At 40.7% G+C, this 18,949-nt stretch overlaps 1 protein-coding gene across 1 annotated transcript in view; it reads left to right on the forward strand.

Annotated features, from left to right (window-relative positions):
• PAK5 (p21 (RAC1) activated kinase 5) overlaps positions 1 to 17,799 on the forward strand; it is a 301,563-nt gene extending 283,764 nt beyond the window's left edge. Inside the window, 3 exon segments of the mRNA NM_001260987.1 lie at positions 10,475 to 10,600; positions 12,232 to 12,366; positions 15,576 to 17,799. Of these exon segments, the coding sequence (NP_001247916.1) occupies positions 10,475 to 10,600; positions 12,232 to 12,366; positions 15,576 to 15,731 (417 nt within the window). The 3' untranslated portion in view covers positions 15,732 to 17,799.
• Positions 17,800 to 18,949: the final 1,150 nt, after the last annotated feature.

Here is an 18,949-nt window from a genome sequence, read left to right on the forward strand (position 1 = left end):
TAAACAAACAAAATCCCCACCAAACAAGGGTTGATAAGTACTAAGTGTCCTAGGATTAATTTAGGCATAGTAAGGAGAATGGGGAGTGATTGGAGGGGTGGGGCTCTATCATGGAGGCTGATCAGAAGATCCCTCTGATGTGGTGGCATTACAGCAGGCACATTGGGGACGGGACCCTGTGGCTGCCAGAAACAGGAGCATTCCAGACAAAGGAAGCAACAGCATGTTGGGTGGATCTTGTGCCTCTTGGCCATTTTGTCCAGAGTTTACCCATTCATGTTCAGAACAGTGCATCTTATTGGGTCCAGTGGTTTCTCCAGTGTCTGTAGGAAAAGGAAACTTTTCTTTTAAAAGAGAGCAGAAATGGAGTATGGCTACTCCAAGAAAAGGCTGAGAGTACGTTTTTATACTAGTCTATTAGTGTACAACATTATATAGTAGAGAAGACTTTTTCAATTATCTATCGCTATTATAACGAAGCATCTCAACATTTAGAGTCTTAAGTCAACAGTCACTTTAGCATTGTCTCTTACAGATCCAAGAGTTGGCTAAGCTCAGGAAAACAGTGCTGCTCTGACTTGTGGTTAGGTAATGCCTGGGGCCAGAGTCATCTGGAAGTTATCCTCGCTCACATGTCAGGTAGTCAGTCCAGGCAGGCCAGTGGGAGCTGTTACCAGAACACTTACAACGTGGCCTCCCCATGTGGCTTGAGCTTCCTCATGGCATGACAGCTGGGTTCCAAGAGTGTGTCCCAAGAAAACGAGGTGGAAGTGCATGGCATTTTTATAACCTAGCCTCAGAATCATATGACATCACTTTCACCATGGTCACAAGCCCTTCCAGATTCAACGAGGTGGAGTATAGAATCCTCCTCAGTGTGAGAAAAATTAAGTCATATTGTAAGAAGAGCTCATGGGATGGGCAAAATTATTGTTGGCATTTTTGGAAAATACTGTCTGCCACACAAGATTTATTAGGTTCTCTTCCTTTTTGGAGATGTTCAACATCATTAGCCTTTGAGAAATGCAAATTAAAACTACAATGAGCTATCACTGCACACATATAAGAATGACAAAATGAAAAATAGTGATAACAACACTCATTCATACACTGCTCATAGGAATTTAAAATGGCATAGCCACTCATGAAAATACTTTGGCATTTCTTTTTCAAAATTAAAAATGGACTTGCCATACGACCAGCACTTGCACTCTGAGGCATTTATCCAGAGAAATGGAAACTTATTTTCCCACAGAAACATGTACACAAATGTTTATAACAGTTTTCTTCATAATAGCTCCAAAGTGGAAACTACCTAAATGTCCTTCAAAGGGCAAATGGTTAAACAAACAGTATTAATATATCATGGAATACCACTCAACAATAAAAACAAACAATTGATACACACTAGAACTTGGATGAACCTCAGGAAAATTACACTGAGTGAGAAAACACCAATCTCAAAAGGAAACACACTATAAGATTCCATATATATATATGTGTGTGTGTGTGTGTGTGTGTGTGTGTGTGTGTGTGTGTGTGTATTCATGAAATAACATAATTATAGAAATACACAGCAGATGAGTGTTTGGCAGGGATTCAGGGTTGTGGGAATGTGTCTATAAAGAATAGCACCAGGGAGTCCTGTGCTGATGGTAAAGTTGGGTATATTGATTTTGGTGGTGGTTATAGTAGGTTGGTGCAGAATCAGTTGTCATTACTTTTAATAGCAAAAACCACAATGACTATTGCACTGTTCTATACAGTCTCCCAGACTTTCTCAGCAAGATCAAGTTCTAGTTGCCCACCATAGTAACTCTTCAGGTAACTAGCCTCCTCCTGGTTAGTTGACTAGTTGGCAACACGTGATAAAATTTCCGAGTATACTTACATACACTACACACACAATGAATTCATTTGTAACTAATGAAATTTGAATAAGTTCTATAAATTGTACCTAATCAATTTATTGGTGTTGATATTTTACTGTAGCCATGTAAGATGCTAATGCTAGGGAGAGATGGGTGCACATTGCCACTTCCTGTGGATTTATCATTATTTAAAAATTTTAAAAGTTGGCTGGGCATGGTGGCTCACATCTGTAATCCCAGCACTTTGGGAGGCTAAGACAAGAGGATTGCTTGAGCCCAGGAGTTCAAGACCAACCTGGGAAACATATTGAAGTCCCATCTCATCTCTACAAGAAAACTAAAAAATTAGCTGGATGTGGTGGCACTTATCTATAGTCCTAGCTACTTTGGAGGCTGAGGCAGGAGGATTGCTTGGGCCCTAGAGTTTGAGGCTGCAGTGAGCCAAGATCATTTCACTGCACTCCAGCCTGAGTGACAAAGTGAACCCTGTCTCCGAAATAATTAAAAAATTTTAAAAGCTTTTAAAAGTTAGGAAAAATGACTGAGAATTGCTTGGTTTAAAAGAATGAATACTTTCTGTCCTCTCAAAAGACTAGACCAATTATCTTCTATCAAGTAAAAGTAAATCATTCAATTATTATCTATGACATAAATAATATCTAACGAGTCACTAATTTGTGTTAAGAAGGGAGAATGTGGTGTTTGGGATTTGAAAGAGGAAAATAAATATATTTCATAGAGTGGCTTAGGAATTAATAATGTAATTTGTGTAAAACCTACAGAAGTATACCAGGTACAAGGTAGATGCTAAGTCAGAAGGCATTTCTTCTGCTCTTGTAATTAAGTGTTGTGTAGAATCATCATGACCTTTCCTTGGCCTAGGGCCAACATTTGATAAATGAATTACTTAGGGGCCAGTAAGCAGTGAGTGACTGACTTTTGACAAATTCATTGGCCGGAATTCAAACCCATGACCTACTAAGTCCAATTAGTTTATGGAAAAGAGATGCACACAAGTGATCTTTATGATCTCTTTTTCTTTTTACTGTAAATTGATTGCCACAAATCAAAACTTGGAAGATGTCATATAAAATTTCAGATTCCTGTCTTCCTTGAAAAATCAAAGGGTCTGGCAACACTGTGCCTGGATTCACACATGGTGATAAGGGAAGTGGTATAAGAACGGTGAGTTGTACCATAGCAAATGACGTTGGTGCCCCGCCCAGATCTTCCTGGAACTTCCTATTCCAGCGATCATTAGCTTCACCTCCAAATACCACCATCTGCATCTTTATGCCTGAAGACATTTTCTGGCCACTGTTATCTGCTTTTTCCATAAAGTTCTCAAACTTTACTGAGCATCAGAACCTGCTGGAAAGCTTGGCAAGAAACAGATTCCTGGGCCCCACCCCCAGAGATTCTGGTTCACTCAGGCTACATGGTACCCAGGAAGCTGCATTCTAACAGGCTCTCAGGTGAGGCTGATGCTACACACGTTGTACATTGAGTGTCATTGCCTTATAAGGCACACAAGCAGCCCTCTTTTGCATTAGCCAAGACCCTAGAGCAGGCACAGAATTCTTTAGAGTGCATGCAATTTACAGAGCAAGGGTTTTTACATTCCGTCTTTAAACCTGTAGCTGCCCTGTGGATAGACTCTCTTTTGCCCACCCTCACTACCCCGAACCCTCCACCATTCATTTATGGGGACCCTGACTCCTGGCCAGGACACATGAGAGATGGATAGGATCTCACATTTAAATAACAGCTTTGTCTGAGCTCTTAACTAAAGTTCCTTGTGTAACAAGCTACATTTTCTCATTTTAGGGGGCGGACAACATACTAGCGGTAGTTCCTTAGCCTAACTGCATTAGTGAGACGAAGGTGGTTTCCTAAGCAGCCCAGTTGCACAATTCTACCCAAAGTAAGGCTCAGCTTAGCATCTATGTGATTTGCTTTTAAGATCTGCCCACAGTGCTTTATTATACTCATTACTTCAGTTCTCATTATCTACTTGCAGATTTATTTGGACAAATGTTGTGTGCAATTATGTTCTTTTAGAAAATTGTCCCTTTTATGTACTTGGATGAGTAAAGAATCATGCAAAAGCACTTATACTCCTACAGCAGAAGAACAGGCCTCACTTTCAAGTGTCGAGTTTCAATTGCTCATCTCACATTTTGTCAGGGAGATGGTTATTAGGATGCCAGATTTTGAGGGGTTTGGATATTTTTCAAGTCAGCAAAGAGAAACCCACACTAGAGATGTTGAAATTTAAAACTGCCAATAGCAAAATGCTGATACATTCACCTCCTTAACCATGCAGGTTTCTTAAATTTATAGGCAAACAAAATTGATTGGAACGTTTGTTCCTCCTCTACTCTCTGTGTATTGGGGTTGCAAATTTACTCACACCCTAGTTTTGGAAATACACACACACACACACACACACACCCCCCACAATTATAGTTTCTATATTTCCTAAAACTAACCCATACTTCTTCACAGAGTCCTACTGGCTAGATTCTTTTCAAAAACATCTATTTTAATTCAATGCGTTAAATTTAGTTGGCTTGAATAATTTGAACATTGTCTATCAAAGTTCAACTACATTATTGAGAAGTATAAATGATACCTTTATAAACTCAGCCTTTCAGATTTAACCACCACCTACTCCCTCCTCTCCTCTCCACCACCACTTATTCCCAAGATGGAACGCAGGTGAAGGAGACAAGCATGGCTCATGGAACCTCAGGGTGAAGGAGATAAGAAGCATCTTCTTGTCCTTTCCCCTCCCTGCCTTGCTGTCATTGGACTCTCCTGCTACCCGGACTGGTGACCAGGTAGCAGGATTGACTGGTCCTATCGGTGGCTGGGCTATCCAGGGGCACGCCTCTGCTCTACTTCACAGTCACAACCTCTTCACTCATGGGTTGAAAGGTGCCCTACAGGCTGCCTCCTTGTCCCAACCACAGGCTTGTGCCAGACCCTTCCCATTCCCTCACTGAGATTTAGAGGAACCTCTGAACCCCTGCACATCCCACACAGGCCATGGAAGCCAGTAGCATTGCCGCAAGCTCATGTCCACCCACACTATTGTACCGTGTCTCCATGGAGTACATTTTACATGCTGGTATAAAATGAAACAATATCTGAGACATGTGTCAATCAATTTAGAAGTTTATTTTGCCAAGGTCAAGGACATGTCCAGAAGAAAAAAAAAAAACAAACAAAAACATGGATTCATAGAAACTGTGGTCTGTGCCTTTCTCCAAAGATGAATTTGAGGGAAAGGGGAAACGTGGGCTGGAGGAGAAAGAGGGAGGGTATGGTCATCCACTTGTTGCAAGAGAAAAGGAGCAGGTGGGAGAACTGTCAATTATGTATTGATCTCATGCTCAGCAAATCGGCACTTTACAGAATATAATGTGAACATAGAGTCACTACCTGTGAAGATATTTACATATGACCTGTAGCTGTCTACTTAGAAACAAAACAGAAGGCAGCTTCTCGCAGGACTCGGCTTTTAGTTTGATTTTTCTTCTTGGCAGAGTGAACTGGGGTCCTGAGTTTTTAATTTTCCTTTCACACTGGGTGTGGCCAAGGCTGGTGTTCAGTCAGTTTTACTAGCATGTCTACACCCATTTTAAAAATATTGCAAGCTTTTCATGCTGATTGGTTGACAGTCACTGCTTTAAGTCCTTAGACTATCCCCCATCACTCCAGCCACTTCCCAAGACCCTCCTCACCTCATTAAAAATGGTAATCCTTCCCAGGGTAACTCTAGGACTTTGCTTGACTTTCTATCTAGGTTCCAATTGGCCTACATTAATCTGGTTATTGAATATTTTGAATATGACCTCTGAACCCATGCTTGTGGGACTTCTCCTCTCCCTTATTTGTATGGGAATGTATGCAACACAGATATTTCCAAAGCCCACCACCAACTGCTTGGAGTGAAGAAAAGTGGTATATCATAAGGAGGTCAGGACCTCACATAGTCAACATCACTCCTCTTTCTCCCCTTCTGTAAATTATCGCAGACTACAAGGGGTGGACTGTAGGATGTTTACTTCTATGCATTATTGACTCCTCTTGTAATAGGGCACCAAGGATTATGGACCAGGTATCACGACTACGAGACCCTCTTTTTCATACACATGTGGAATTCTATGATCTGAGTCCTCTGGGATTGATTCTTATTAAAAAATTGTGAATATCACGTCTCTACTAAACCAGCTTTCTCCAGCATTTCTTTGGGCATAATCTAATCCCTTCCAATTCAAATCATACCACCATTGGTCCAAATCACTGGCCTTAAGACGATTAGTGAGAATATCATGAAGAAGGAAATTTTAAAAATCACATTGATAATTTCCAAAATGTTACTTTCATTTAATCTGTGTTCCAACTTTGATTCTAGCAAGAGCTATCTTCAGTATGCTTCAGACGTTTTCAGAAAGAGCTTCAGTGTGTCTTCTGTCACCCGGTGTACTATTATGTACGTGTGTCAATATAAAATAAATCTAGTAGCATGTGTTTTCTGAGTTTCTACTGTTTGTTTGCCCAGCTCTTAAGGAACACAGTAAGGCTCTGCAATCAGAAAGCAGAGTTGTTGTCCCCAAGGAATGTCATCTCTAGCTAGAGGCGGAAAATCAGCACCAGAAAACAGTTCAGGATTGAATGCTTGCCAAATTCTCTGAATTTGGAAAGGAGAGAGATCAACATGGGCTCCTGAGAAGAGTTCTGGAGAATATTAGATTTGATGAAGCCCTTGATGTATGCCTGAGAGTTGAATATGCAAGAAAAAAATCATCAACGAAAACTCAGAGTTGGGAATGGACTGTAAGGTGACCACCTCTTTCTGATTTGCACAGAACTTTCTGAGTTTTAGCACTGGAAATCCTACATTCTAGGAACCGTCCTGGTCCCTAAGAATGGTTTTAGTGTGTGCAGAAAGCCATGAAGAATGAGGTTGGCTATGTGAAAAGGCACCAGATTACAGAGGACTTTAAAAGCTGTTCAGGTGGACTGTAGTGTGTTTAGCTCAGCAGGAGGAAGACGGTGTGGTGAAAATGTTAAGGCTTTTGTCAGAATGCTAAAGAGATTAGACTCTGTGCAAACAAATGCCCCTTCATCCCCACCTGTCCGTGTGACCTCCTTCCTCTTCTGTTTCTTGGCTGAACTGTGATCTCCTATGACTCAAACTATAATGTGTACACCAATGGCCTGGGGATCTTGTTAAAGTGGAAACTGTGACTTCAGCAGGTTTGTGATGGGGCCTGAGGTTCTGCAAATCTAACAAGCTCCCAGGTGACATTGCAGCTGCTGCTATTGATGAAGATGATGCTTTAAATAGCAAGACCCTGGATCCTGTCCCATCGCTCCTACAGGGATGCTTTAAAAACCCTATCATCAGTTACCCTCACTCTCTCCTCTTTCTTCAACATCTACCACTCCAGTAACTCCCTTCTTTCAGCCTGTAACTTTGCTCTTCAGTACAGAGTGGTGATTAAATTCCTGAATCCTGGCTCTTTCCATTACTAGCTCTGTATCCTTGGCAAAGTGGCCTAAGCACTTCTGTGTTTTGGCGTACTTCTCTGGAAAATGCAGATAATAATATTTCCTACCTTGTTAGTTTCTTGGGAGCAGTCAAATGAGATAATACATGTAAAGTGTTTATAGTGTTACCTGGCAGGTCGTAAGAGCTCAGTGAGTGTATTCGTTTCCCAGGACTGCTATAACAAATTGCTACCAATTGAGTGGCATTTTCTTCTCTCTGCATGAAATGTATTCTCAAGGTTCAAGAGTCCAGAGGTCCAAAATCAAGATGCAGGCAGTGTTGATTCCTTCTGGAGGCTCTGAGGAAGAAGCTTTATATACCTTTCTCCTGGTTTCTGGTGGTTGTGGCAATCCTCAGTGTTGCTTGGCTTGTAAACTCATCCCTCCAGTCTCTGCTTTACCTTCACATGGTCTTCTTATCTATGTGTCTGTGTGTCCTCTCCTATTTCTATATCAGTCATGGGATTTAGGGCTTGTCCCCAATCCAGTATGACTTCACCTTCACTAATTAGACCTGCAAAGACTCTTTTCCAAATAAGATCACATTCTGTGGTTTGGATGGATGTGAATTCTGGGAGACATTCAATCCACTCTAGAGAATAGTGATAATTATCATTGTCATCATTATCATATTCACCACATTTGTAACTGCTGGATGTCTTCTATCTGTAAAATACATCTCATTTCTTGAAAAGCAGTCCAACTGAGATCTACATGACTACTCTCTGGATTCCACCCTGACTCAACCTGAAACTAGAGGCTACTAGGGATGCCCTCATTGCCAAGCACAACAGAGACTCTCAGTTCTTACCTGGTTTCATCCCCCTGTTGTGTCCTAGCTGCTGCTATCCCCACCTTGGCTTTCCCAATTTATTCTCCATTGTTTCTGATTTCTTGATATCTTTCCCTTCAGTCTCCAGTAATGCTTCAATTTCAATCACCCCGGGTGCCCAATATTTCGTATTTGACTGTCTTGTTTTCTCATGCTATGGCCCTTCAAGGGTTTGACTACCACTCATATCCCACTGATGTGAGCATCAGTGCCCTAGCAATGGTGTTGCCCAGATCTTGGTAGTACTGGGAGGTCAAAACTCATCGCATGATAAACCTAAAGTGTGTACATTTCACTCTATATAATTTTTAAACTGTTAAAAATAAACACACATTGAACTCCAGTTAATGCTCAATTAGGAGTGAGGTGTACTGCTGTCATCAATTCAGTTTGAAATGCATCAAAAATTAGATGATTAGATGGATGGATAGAGTGATAGGTGTATGATAAAGCCCACACAGCAAAACATTAATAATTATAGAATCTACTCATGCATATAGGGATGTTCACTTTGTAATTCTTTCAGCTTTGCTGTACGTTTGGAAATTACCATAATAACATGTGTGGCAGGTGGAATCTTGTCTTTGGTTCAGACCTCCCTGCTGAATCCTGGTCTTTATAATATATTAATGCACTTGTTCTTCATTTGCAGAGGCCTCTTTCACTTCTTATGATTAAGGCTCGTCAATTCATGCAACAATTTTGATTTTGAAAACCTATCATGGGCAAAGCACTATCGTGGGTCCTGAAGCTACAGAGATAGTTTTTTTTTAAACTCTAACCAGGAAGATTTGGAGCGAGATAGAGAGAAGAGTCAAGGATGATTTTCATGGATAGATGTTGGTGGATGTTGGTGTCATTCACTAGAACAGGATTGATGGAAAAGGGGTCAGGTTTTGGAGCAGAGAGAGGGATGCTGAGTTTGGAAGTACTTGTGGTCATCCATATAGAAATATACGCTAGTTGGAAATACAGGTTTTGAATGCAGGAGAGAGGTCTGAACTAAGCATAGAAAGAAAAAGAGTATCCAGTAAGAGAATCTAAGAAGAGAAGATGTGAGAGAGGAACCCAGAATCCTAGGGAACCCCAATATTTAAGAGGTGGATGGCAGAGGTAGAGCCAGGGAAAAAAAAGGTTGAAAGAGGAAGTTCGGGGAGGTGTGAAGAGAATTAAGAGAGAATTCATACCTTGGAGACTGTACTATTGATTTAAAAAATTTTTTTAACTTCAAATGGTCATTCTGAACCATTCTTTTCTTTTGTGTTCTATTATCACCAACAATTCTAAGTGGCTCTTTGATATCTCTTTCATAAGGCTGTTTGAAGTTCAAACCAGGTCATCATGACTAGAAATTAAGGCTTCCAGAAATAAACTGAATCCTGGTCATCTAGAATTCATAAACCAGCAGGGTGCTTAACTGTGCAGTATGTTCTTAAGAGTACATGAGCTCTGGGAAAGAAATTTCCAAGTCTTTTTTTCTCCTCGATGATATCTAAGGTAAATAACATGTATATACACTGAGCCCTTCGGATGACCACCTTAAACCCCTTACAACCAAGTGCTGACACCCGGTTTCTATGCCTATGTTTCCACTTCCATTGATGTTCACCTTGGTAGCTTCAACTGTCATGGACAAAGGGTCAAACCAAAAAGGGAAGGGGATCCAATACTAAAAGTGACATTTCCACATCCTGAGTAAACAAAGGCCTTGCAATATTTCAAATATAGAGAAGAGATGGTTCTTTGATTTGCCTCACGGTACATAGAAATCTGAATGTGCTCAACTCAAAGGAACCTAAATTTTATCAGTTTGTTCAAAATTCACATTGAGAATAGCAATTTACGTATATGAAAGCATCATCTGTTATATTACATTAAACTTGTGGGCTTGGGATGTAACAAATTTGTTGTTTCTGGTGTATTTAATTTGTAAAGTTTTTTGTTTTTGTTTCATCATTTTATAGAAGGAATGTAAGCAGCAGGAGTTTAGACATTTGGAAGTTGATCCTGGTGGGCCCAGGAGAAGTTTCTCCATTAAAATGGACCATGCCTTTCCAATAAAAGGGTCTGACAGTCCCTCCCCTTATATGACCAAGGCCTGTTGATGAGACTGTTTTGTTTGAAATTTGAAACTCTCTATGTTTGTATTTTCATGTCTAGCAGACATTGTTTTACAATTGCTAGTTTATTGCATTCCTTTCCTTTTCAGATCAAGTTATCTGATTTTGGTTTCTGTGCTCAAGTTTCCAAAGAGGTGCCGAAGAGGAAATCATTGGTTGGCACTCCCTACTGGATGGCCCCTGAGGTGATTTCTAGGCTACCTTATGGGACAGAGGTAAGGGGGTCACAGTCATAGTCAGGAGTGGCAGGACTGGGACAGGCACAGGGTTCTGAGATAGTTGGTGACCACAGGAGATGGGGGCAATGACTTTTGACTCCACATTGGATCCCCACTCACTAGAGGAGGCACAGATGTAGGCTATGGCAGGAGGGAGCCTGCCCACCCCTGGGGTAGATCACTGCAGTATTTATCCAAGGGCTCTTTATTGCAGTCCTACAGTGGACACTGTGGGGAAGTCACTCCAACTCTGATCCCACTCTCAGTAGCAGGCACACACAAAGCAAGACAATGCAACTTGCAAAGTGACTGGAGACATGCAGATGAGCAGGCATGAGGATTCAGAGGAAGGAAAGAGGATCAAAGAAAGTACCACAAAACAGAGGTGATATTTAAATGAGCAACTGTTTTCAACACAGTTTACATCTCACAGTGAAGGACCTACATAGTGTTTTCTTATAGGAAAAAAATAATATGTGACTCATAGTCAAAAACATGGCACAATTTCTGTTCCCACTGGAATGAAAATAATCACTCATAATCTTTTAAGGGGTAGGGCCTGGAAGTGTAAAAATGCAGGGTCAGAGGGAGTAGAGGAAGGGCCTTCTTGGGAGGTAATAGCATGGGTGGAAGCTCAGAGGCACATAAGGCTACATACAGGTGGAAGCCAAAGGGCATGCTTCGGCTAGCCATAGGGTTTCCTTCCACACTTTGTAGTCTGGATGGTGATTCTGGGAGAAGAGAAGCATGAGAAGACATGGCAATGAACTAAGGACATCAGCATAAGTTATGGCAGAATCTTTTTCTCTTGTTTGCTTGACCTTGGATGAGTCCTCAACTTTTTTTTCTCACTGTGGTCCTGAGAGATAAATTCTCAGTGAAGGTCACTGCAAGGGGTGATAATAGCGATACATTCATCAGATAAGAGGTATAAAGAGGCCCTAACGGGGAAGTGAGTGGAACTGGGAGTTTATAGCACAGTGATGGCTCCTCATTGTCCTGACTTCCCATTCTTTACTAATTGCTTGTCATCTCTTCCTTTTCTTTTCTCCAATCCCTGAAAATGCTTTTGTAAAGCGAGGTTTTGTGCATGCTGTTTTGAAATGATAATAAAAAGTAGGGGGAGGAAATCCCCAAGTAGGGGAGAAAAGAACTATTTTTAAATCTAATTAATAAAAGAATCAGAATATATTCTGCTTCCTGCAAGGTAGCCCTTTGCAGTTTGTTACAAATATGTCAAAACTTTCTTGTTTGTTTATGGTTTAAATACAACCTTCTTCTCCATTCTCATAGCATTAAACTGGAAGATTTTCTCATCTGCCCTAATAGACAGTTAACTACTAAAGTTTACAGAGTAAAAATTAAAGTGCTAAACTTTAGAACGTTAAGATATTCATTTATATCTGAAGGGTGGAACCCTTACTGAAGTTGTCCATAAAAGGCAAAGGTTGTTAGCAAAAACTCAGTTACCCAGCAGTTTAGCCTATAAATCAGTATTGTAAATGTTGAGAGGTTACAAATACCATATTCATTTGTGAATGAATATGAACGTCTTGGGTTCTGTGGACGCACTTGACATTTCAGAATGTTCTCCTTGCCCGAGATAACCAGTGGGATGTGCCCAACAGGTGGACATCTGGTCCCTTGGGATCATGGTGATAGAAATGATCGATGGTGAGCCCCCCTACTTCAACGAGCCTCCCCTCCAGGCAATGCGGAGGATCCGGGACAGTTTACCTCCAAGAGTGAAGGACCTACACAAGGTGAGAAGCAGCAGCTATTGCTGAAGTGCAGAATGGTTTTTGGATTTTTCCATCTCTCTCTGGTTTTTAAGACTGACTTACCACATCCAGCAGGGAGATCCTGGTTTATGGGCATGGGTTTTGGAACTAGTCACTTAGGTTTGAATCTCTGTTCTTCTATTCTTTTACTGGGCAAGTGTCTCAGCCTTTCCTACCCCAGAGTTCTTCATCTATGAAATGGGTTACAATTGTCCTCTATCCCAAAGGTTTGGTTAGAAGAGTAAATCAGGTGCTCTATGCCATACTCATTCATTCAGCATCTATTACATGCTGGGGACATCTAATAGCTTGGGACGTCACCATGCATGACCCCAGATTTTCTGACTCTGGGGTCTAGACTCTGCATTCTAGTTGGGGAAACAGATAATAAACCACAAACAAACAAATAAAATAATTTCAGTGTGGTACATACTATGAAAGAAAAACATACTGTGATGTGATGGAGTGTGCAGGAGAAGGGATTGAAAGCTGGTTGTGTGAGTCTGTTTTTACACTACTATAAAGAAATACCCAAGACTGAGTAATTTACAAATAAAAGAGGTTTAATTGACTCGCAGTTCCACATGGCTGGAGAGGCCTCAGGATACTTACAATCATGGCAGAAGGCGAAGGGAAAGCAAGGCATGTCTTACATGGTGCAGGAGAGAGAGAGAGCACAGGGGAAATGCCAGACACTTATAAAACTATCAGCTCTCATGAGAATTCCCTCACTATCGTGAGAATAGCATAGGGGAAACTGCCCCCATGACCCAATTACCTCATACCAAGTCCCTACCTTGATATGTGAGGATTACAATTTGAGATGAGATTTGGGTGGGGACACAGAGCCAAACCATATCACTGATTTAAGCTGAAGACTGAAGGAAGCCATTTCTAGGGAGGGATCAACAGAGCTGGGACTTGAATAGGAAGAAGGTACAAGGCATGTAAAGATCTTGGAGAAAAAGGTCCCAGGCAGGGGGAGCATCAAGTGGAAAGGCCTTAAGAAAGAAGGCCTATATTGCAGAGCAAAGTGAGCAAGGGGAAAAAGGTAGGCCTTGTTGGAGAGAGAGGCAGGAGCTAGATTGTACAGGGCAATGAAGGTCATGGTTAATATAATGCTTGTAAGAGACTGAGTGGAGTCTTTCCTGTTTTCCAAGGATTGCCAGTTAGGACGAGCTCAGAAAATAATGATGCTTCATCCAAGAATCACCACTGTAGGAGCTGCGAGATTTCCACTCAGAGGATCATTTCTGTAGGACTACTACTATAAACACTGGCCCCATACACACCTCTCCTCCTATCTATTTTATGACAGTAAAAGAGAGTGTGTGGCTGCCTTTTGGAGGAGAATTGTTTGCAATGGTAATATCTCCTCCTTCCTCACCCCTAAATCTTAGGGAAGAGCCCCAGTGGAATCACTCATATAGGTTATGTGGACCTACAAAAACATAAACAACAACAAAAAAAAGAGATTGAAATTTTTACTGGATTGGACTAAGTTTAAATAATGAAAAGCAGCTGGGCGTGGTGGCTCACGCCTGTAGTCCCAGCACTTTGGGAGGCCGAAGTGGGTGGATCATGAGGTCAGGAGATTGAGACCATCTGGCTCATTCGGTGAAACCTCGTCTCTACTAAAAATACAAAAAATTAGCCAGGCGTGGTGGTGGGTGCCTATAGTCCCAGCTACTCAGAAGGATGAGGAAGGAGAATGGTGTGAACCCGGGAGGTGGAACTTGCAGTGAGCCAAGATTGCGCCACTGCACTCCAGCCTGGGCAACAGAGTGAGACTACACCTCAAAAAAAAAAAAAATTGACTAAAAATATATCATATGAAAATAGTCTCATACCCAATGAGATGAGTGCCAATGTTCTTTAAAACCATGTACAAGAATAACTTTAATCCTAATGGTTTCAAAAAACTGGAAACCAGCCCAAGGTTGTTTCCCAAATGGATAAGTAATGTGTGGTATAATTGGACAATGAATACTACACAGTAATGTAAAAGATATAACTTTTGCCACACATCGGGGATGAATCTCACAGATACAACGCTGAGTGAAAGAAGCCAGACGGAGAAAAAATCAAATATATGACTCCATTTTGGTAAAGTACAAAAGTAAGCAAAACTAAGTTATGCTATTAGAAATTAAAATAATGACTATGTCTTGATAGGAGTGGAAAGTAAATAGGGGTAAATGTATGTAAAAAATCCATTGAGCCATACGCTTAGTATTTGTGCAGGGGAACTTGAGCATGCTGGCACGTGCTTGTACTCCCAGCTACTCAGGAGGCTGAGGTGGGAGGATCACTTGAGCACAGGAGTTTGAGCCTGGGCAACATAGTGAGCCCTCATCTCTAAATATATACATAATGTAAGATATACCTTTAAAAAGTAAATTACAAGACCTTTAAAGAAAAATAATGAGATGTATTAGATATCCTTACAAGAGCTTGTTTCTCCTTTTTTTTTTTTTTTTTTTTTTGAGATAGAGTCTCGCTCTGTCACCCAGGCTGGAGTGCAGTGGCGGGATCTCAGCTCACTGCAAGCTCTGCCTCCCGGATTTACACCATTCTCCTGGCTCAGCCTCCCGAGTAGCTGGGACTACAGGCGCCCGCCACGTCGCCCGGCCAGTTTTTTGTATTTTTTTTTAGTAGAGACGGGGTTTCACCGTGTTAGCCAAGATGGTCTCGATCTCCTGACCTCGTGATCCTCCCGTCTCGGCCTCCCAAAGTGCTGGGATTACAGGCTTGAGCCACCGTGCCCGGCCGAGCTTGTTTCTCTTAAAGAAAGGGATTCCACAGAGCCTGTGTGGTTGCAGTTGTTAGAAAAATAAAATGGCTCCCTGTTTTCACCATGCTTCATCAAGCATGTGCGACCAGCACCTGCACATACTAAACATTTTGTAATAGCTGTTCTTATCGCTGTGATTGCCACTGTTATTGTATTTAGTAAATAAGTTTTCATTCTTAGTTGATCTGTCATTTACACCTATTATTTCAAACTTGAAAAAGGTAAGGAAAAAGTGGAATTTTAAAGGCAAGACCTGCTTTTGCTTTCGTAACATCTTTCTCCTTAAGGTAACTTTCTGGAATTAGAAGTTGTTGATAGGATGAATGGGGAAAACATTTTGGGGACTGGGTTAGGTGTCTGTGTTAGTCCTCAGATCAGTATCTGTGTGTTTCCACAGGTTTCTTCAGTGCTCCGGGGATTCCTAGACCTGATGTTGGTGAGGGAGCCCTCTCAGAGAGCAACAGCCCAGGAACTCCTCGGACATCCATTCTTAAAACTAGCAGGTCCACCGTCTTGCATCGTCCCCCTCATGAGACAATACAGGCATCACTGAGCAGAGGATTCGTGTAGGTGGCAAAGCTAGATGAGGACATGAGAATAATTCAGGAGAACAAAAGGAAACACAGAACATGCAAAAGGCCTGTGCATTCTAGACCAGCCAATTGGTGGGACAGTGTGATGACCGGCAGGGTTCGACAGACCAGGGCATCTTCTTGTGTCTTAAATAGGCATCTCTCCACTGACAGCTGGCGTGGTCATTTGGAGCACGGCTTTAATAAGTCATTAATATATTTTTCAGCCCTTCATCCAGCAAATCAGAAGGACTCAGTACAAACTCCGTTATGATATATCCTAGCCACATGCAGGGTAACATGTAGGATTTTCTATATTGAAAGAATACTTTTCTGGCAAAAAAAAAAAAAAGAAAGGAAAACAAAAAGCACTTTTTTCTTAATGGTAGCAGTATAATGTATTTTGCAACGAATTTGTAATTTTTCTGTACGATAGTTTTGATAATTTATAGTACTTTGATGTCATGTAGCCATTGTATCAGTTGAAGTAATACTTGTTTACTAGCAGGAGTTTGAACAAAGCCTTTCCTACTTTTTTATCCCTTTAAGAGAACCAATGATTCTTTAGGAACTTTGAATACTGAATGACTCTCAATCACCGTCAGCTTTAGTAAAATATCTTTCTTATCCTAACAAGTGTCTTATTTGATGGAAGAAGAATTAAGAGTGATGGTGATAGTGTGCACGTTTCATTAATCCAACCAAAAATAATGAAATAAAATTTGAGCCACAGTATACCACTCCTTGGGATAAACCTAAATATTTTTAAAAATCACGTTTTCCGTCAACGCCTCTAGTAGCAAACCATTTTTTGCACACCACAATGTTTCCCTCAGTGCCCTTTCTCAAATGGGTACAATGTTCCCTTGTGGCCAAATTTCCCTCCCAGGGAGCAATTTCAGTGCTAGGATCATTGGACTCAGTTCCCAAAATAGAATGTTTCAGTGAGACCGTGAGAATTCCAGGCTCACAAAGGGAAAGGAGAGAACAGGGCAAGACGTTTGGTTTCGTTCGTCACCATTTTTAAAACTCTGTATGCTAGCACACCAAACTCTTGTCTGTATTTACCTTTGTACCACAGTATTAATCGCTATTGTTCATGTATCGTGCTGGAAGTCTGAACTGACTCTAGAGGACGAATTAGCAAGAGGGTATTTTACCAGGTATGATCTGACTTCGGTTGTGCCCATGTTATAATGTGTTTCCGACATAGGAGAGTCGTGCTGCTGTCTAGATCTTCTTGAATGTTGATAAAATGAATGACTACTACAATACATTTTGTGTTGCTTGTTGGATGAATTTGCATGTTAATTGTAGGCCAATATAGATTTGCCTTTAAAACTCTGGAAGAGCTACATAGTCATCATTAGTTTCTATTAATTATGCATCAGACAAAAGCCATTTGTTACCAAACTGGAAAAACAGAGGCTTTTCTTAACTATTTCATATACTGTAACAAATATGAATTTAAATTTGTGATAGCGCTCTCGTTGCTCTAAGCATAATTAAGAACTTTTGTAATTACTAGGTTGCTAATTATTTATTACTGCTAAAAAGGAAAAAAAGGCATAAAATGACCTTCTACTGATTAGATTTTCAGTTTTCCTTCAAACTGGAAATGCCTCCATAAATAAGATCTATGATTTTGTTTCATAAAACACAGCAAATCAATGTTTTATGTAAAATATTAAAGTATTAATATAAATATGCGAGAATAAAAACAATCTAAATCCAGAAAATTGCAGTCCTAAATGTTCATGAGACAGATTGTATTAATTTAACCAGGACTATGTAGAAGTAGAAAGAAAAGAAAAAGAAAATCTTTTTTAAACCAGAACAAATATTAAAAACTATTGCAGAAAATAGTGGATTTTGGATTCCAAACATTTTCGACAGTGTAATGGAAATTTTTCTGTAATTTTCTTACCATCAGGTATTTTTTAAAGTTCATTGAGTTTACCAAAAGTTACTGTAGCTTAAAAGGTTTTGTGAGCACTAACTATTGGCAGAAACTGCATTTGCAAATAAAAATAAATGTTTGCCTTTTCCCCATTGTGTTACTGGAAACAGTGATTTCCCAAATTTATTTTCTTGAGTAACCAAGAATGATTTCTTTGTGATATCGGGGAGTGCAAATGAGTTGGTACAAAGTTGTATGTAACATTGTGATGACATGACCTAAAGACAAATATATCCATCCCTAGAGATTGTAAAGAGTGTAAGATGGTGATATCGATACCACTACTGAAAAAAAAAATTACTAAATTCTGGAAGGCCAAGTTCAAGGAAAACCAGGTTCAGGGCTAAAGACTCTCATTCTACTTCCCTGTTCCAAAGATGCAAAACTGATCTGAGGGATATTTATTTATTTATTTATTTATTTATTTATTATACGTTAAGTTCTGGGTGACATGTGCAGTACGTGCAGTTTTGTTATATAGGTATACACGTCTCGTGGTGGCTTGCTGCGCCCACCAACCCATCACCTACATTAGGTATTTCTCCTAGTGTCATCTCTCCCCTAACCACCCACCCCCTCACAGGCCCCAGTGTGTGATGTTCCCCTCCCTGTGTCCATGTGTTCTCATTGTTCAACTCCCACTTATGAATGAGAACGTACAGTGTTTGGTTTCCTGTTCTTGTGATAGTTTGCTGAGAATGATGGTTTCCAGCTTCATCCATGTCCCTGCAAGGGACATGAACTCATCTTTTTTATGGCTGCATAGTATTTCATGGTGTATATGTGTCACATTTTCTTTATCCAGTCTATTATTGATGGACATTTGGGTTGGTTCTAAGTCTTTGCTATTATGAATAATGCCACAATAAACATACATGTGCATGTGTCTTTATAGTAGAACCTGGATTCAAGAGGGTGTGGTGAGAATTCTCTGGGAGCCTAGAAGAGAATGTTGGGCTCTTTCCTCCACTTTGGGAGACAAGGAGGATATTAATATTGATCTCATGAAGTTGGGGGGTGGGGGAACTTGTATATAAACAGCCTATTTCCCATCCAGAAATGTTGGAAGGTGAAAACCCTCAGGGAGTAGTCTGAGCTAGCAGGATGAAAAAAAGGTATTGTCTATCGCGTACCAGGGCAGACAAAGGCGGAGGCAACCTTCCCTGGACTGATCTCCTCTGCCTTTACTGGGCATGGAAGAGACATGGAGTTCCCTCGAGTATGTTTGATGGGACATGG

The sequence above is a fragment of the Macaca mulatta genome, chromosome 10 (genome assembly GCF_049350105.2).
Source record: "Macaca mulatta isolate MMU2019108-1 chromosome 10, T2T-MMU8v2.0, whole genome shotgun sequence".
NCBI lineage: Eukaryota > Metazoa > Chordata > Mammalia > Primates > Cercopithecidae > Macaca > Macaca mulatta.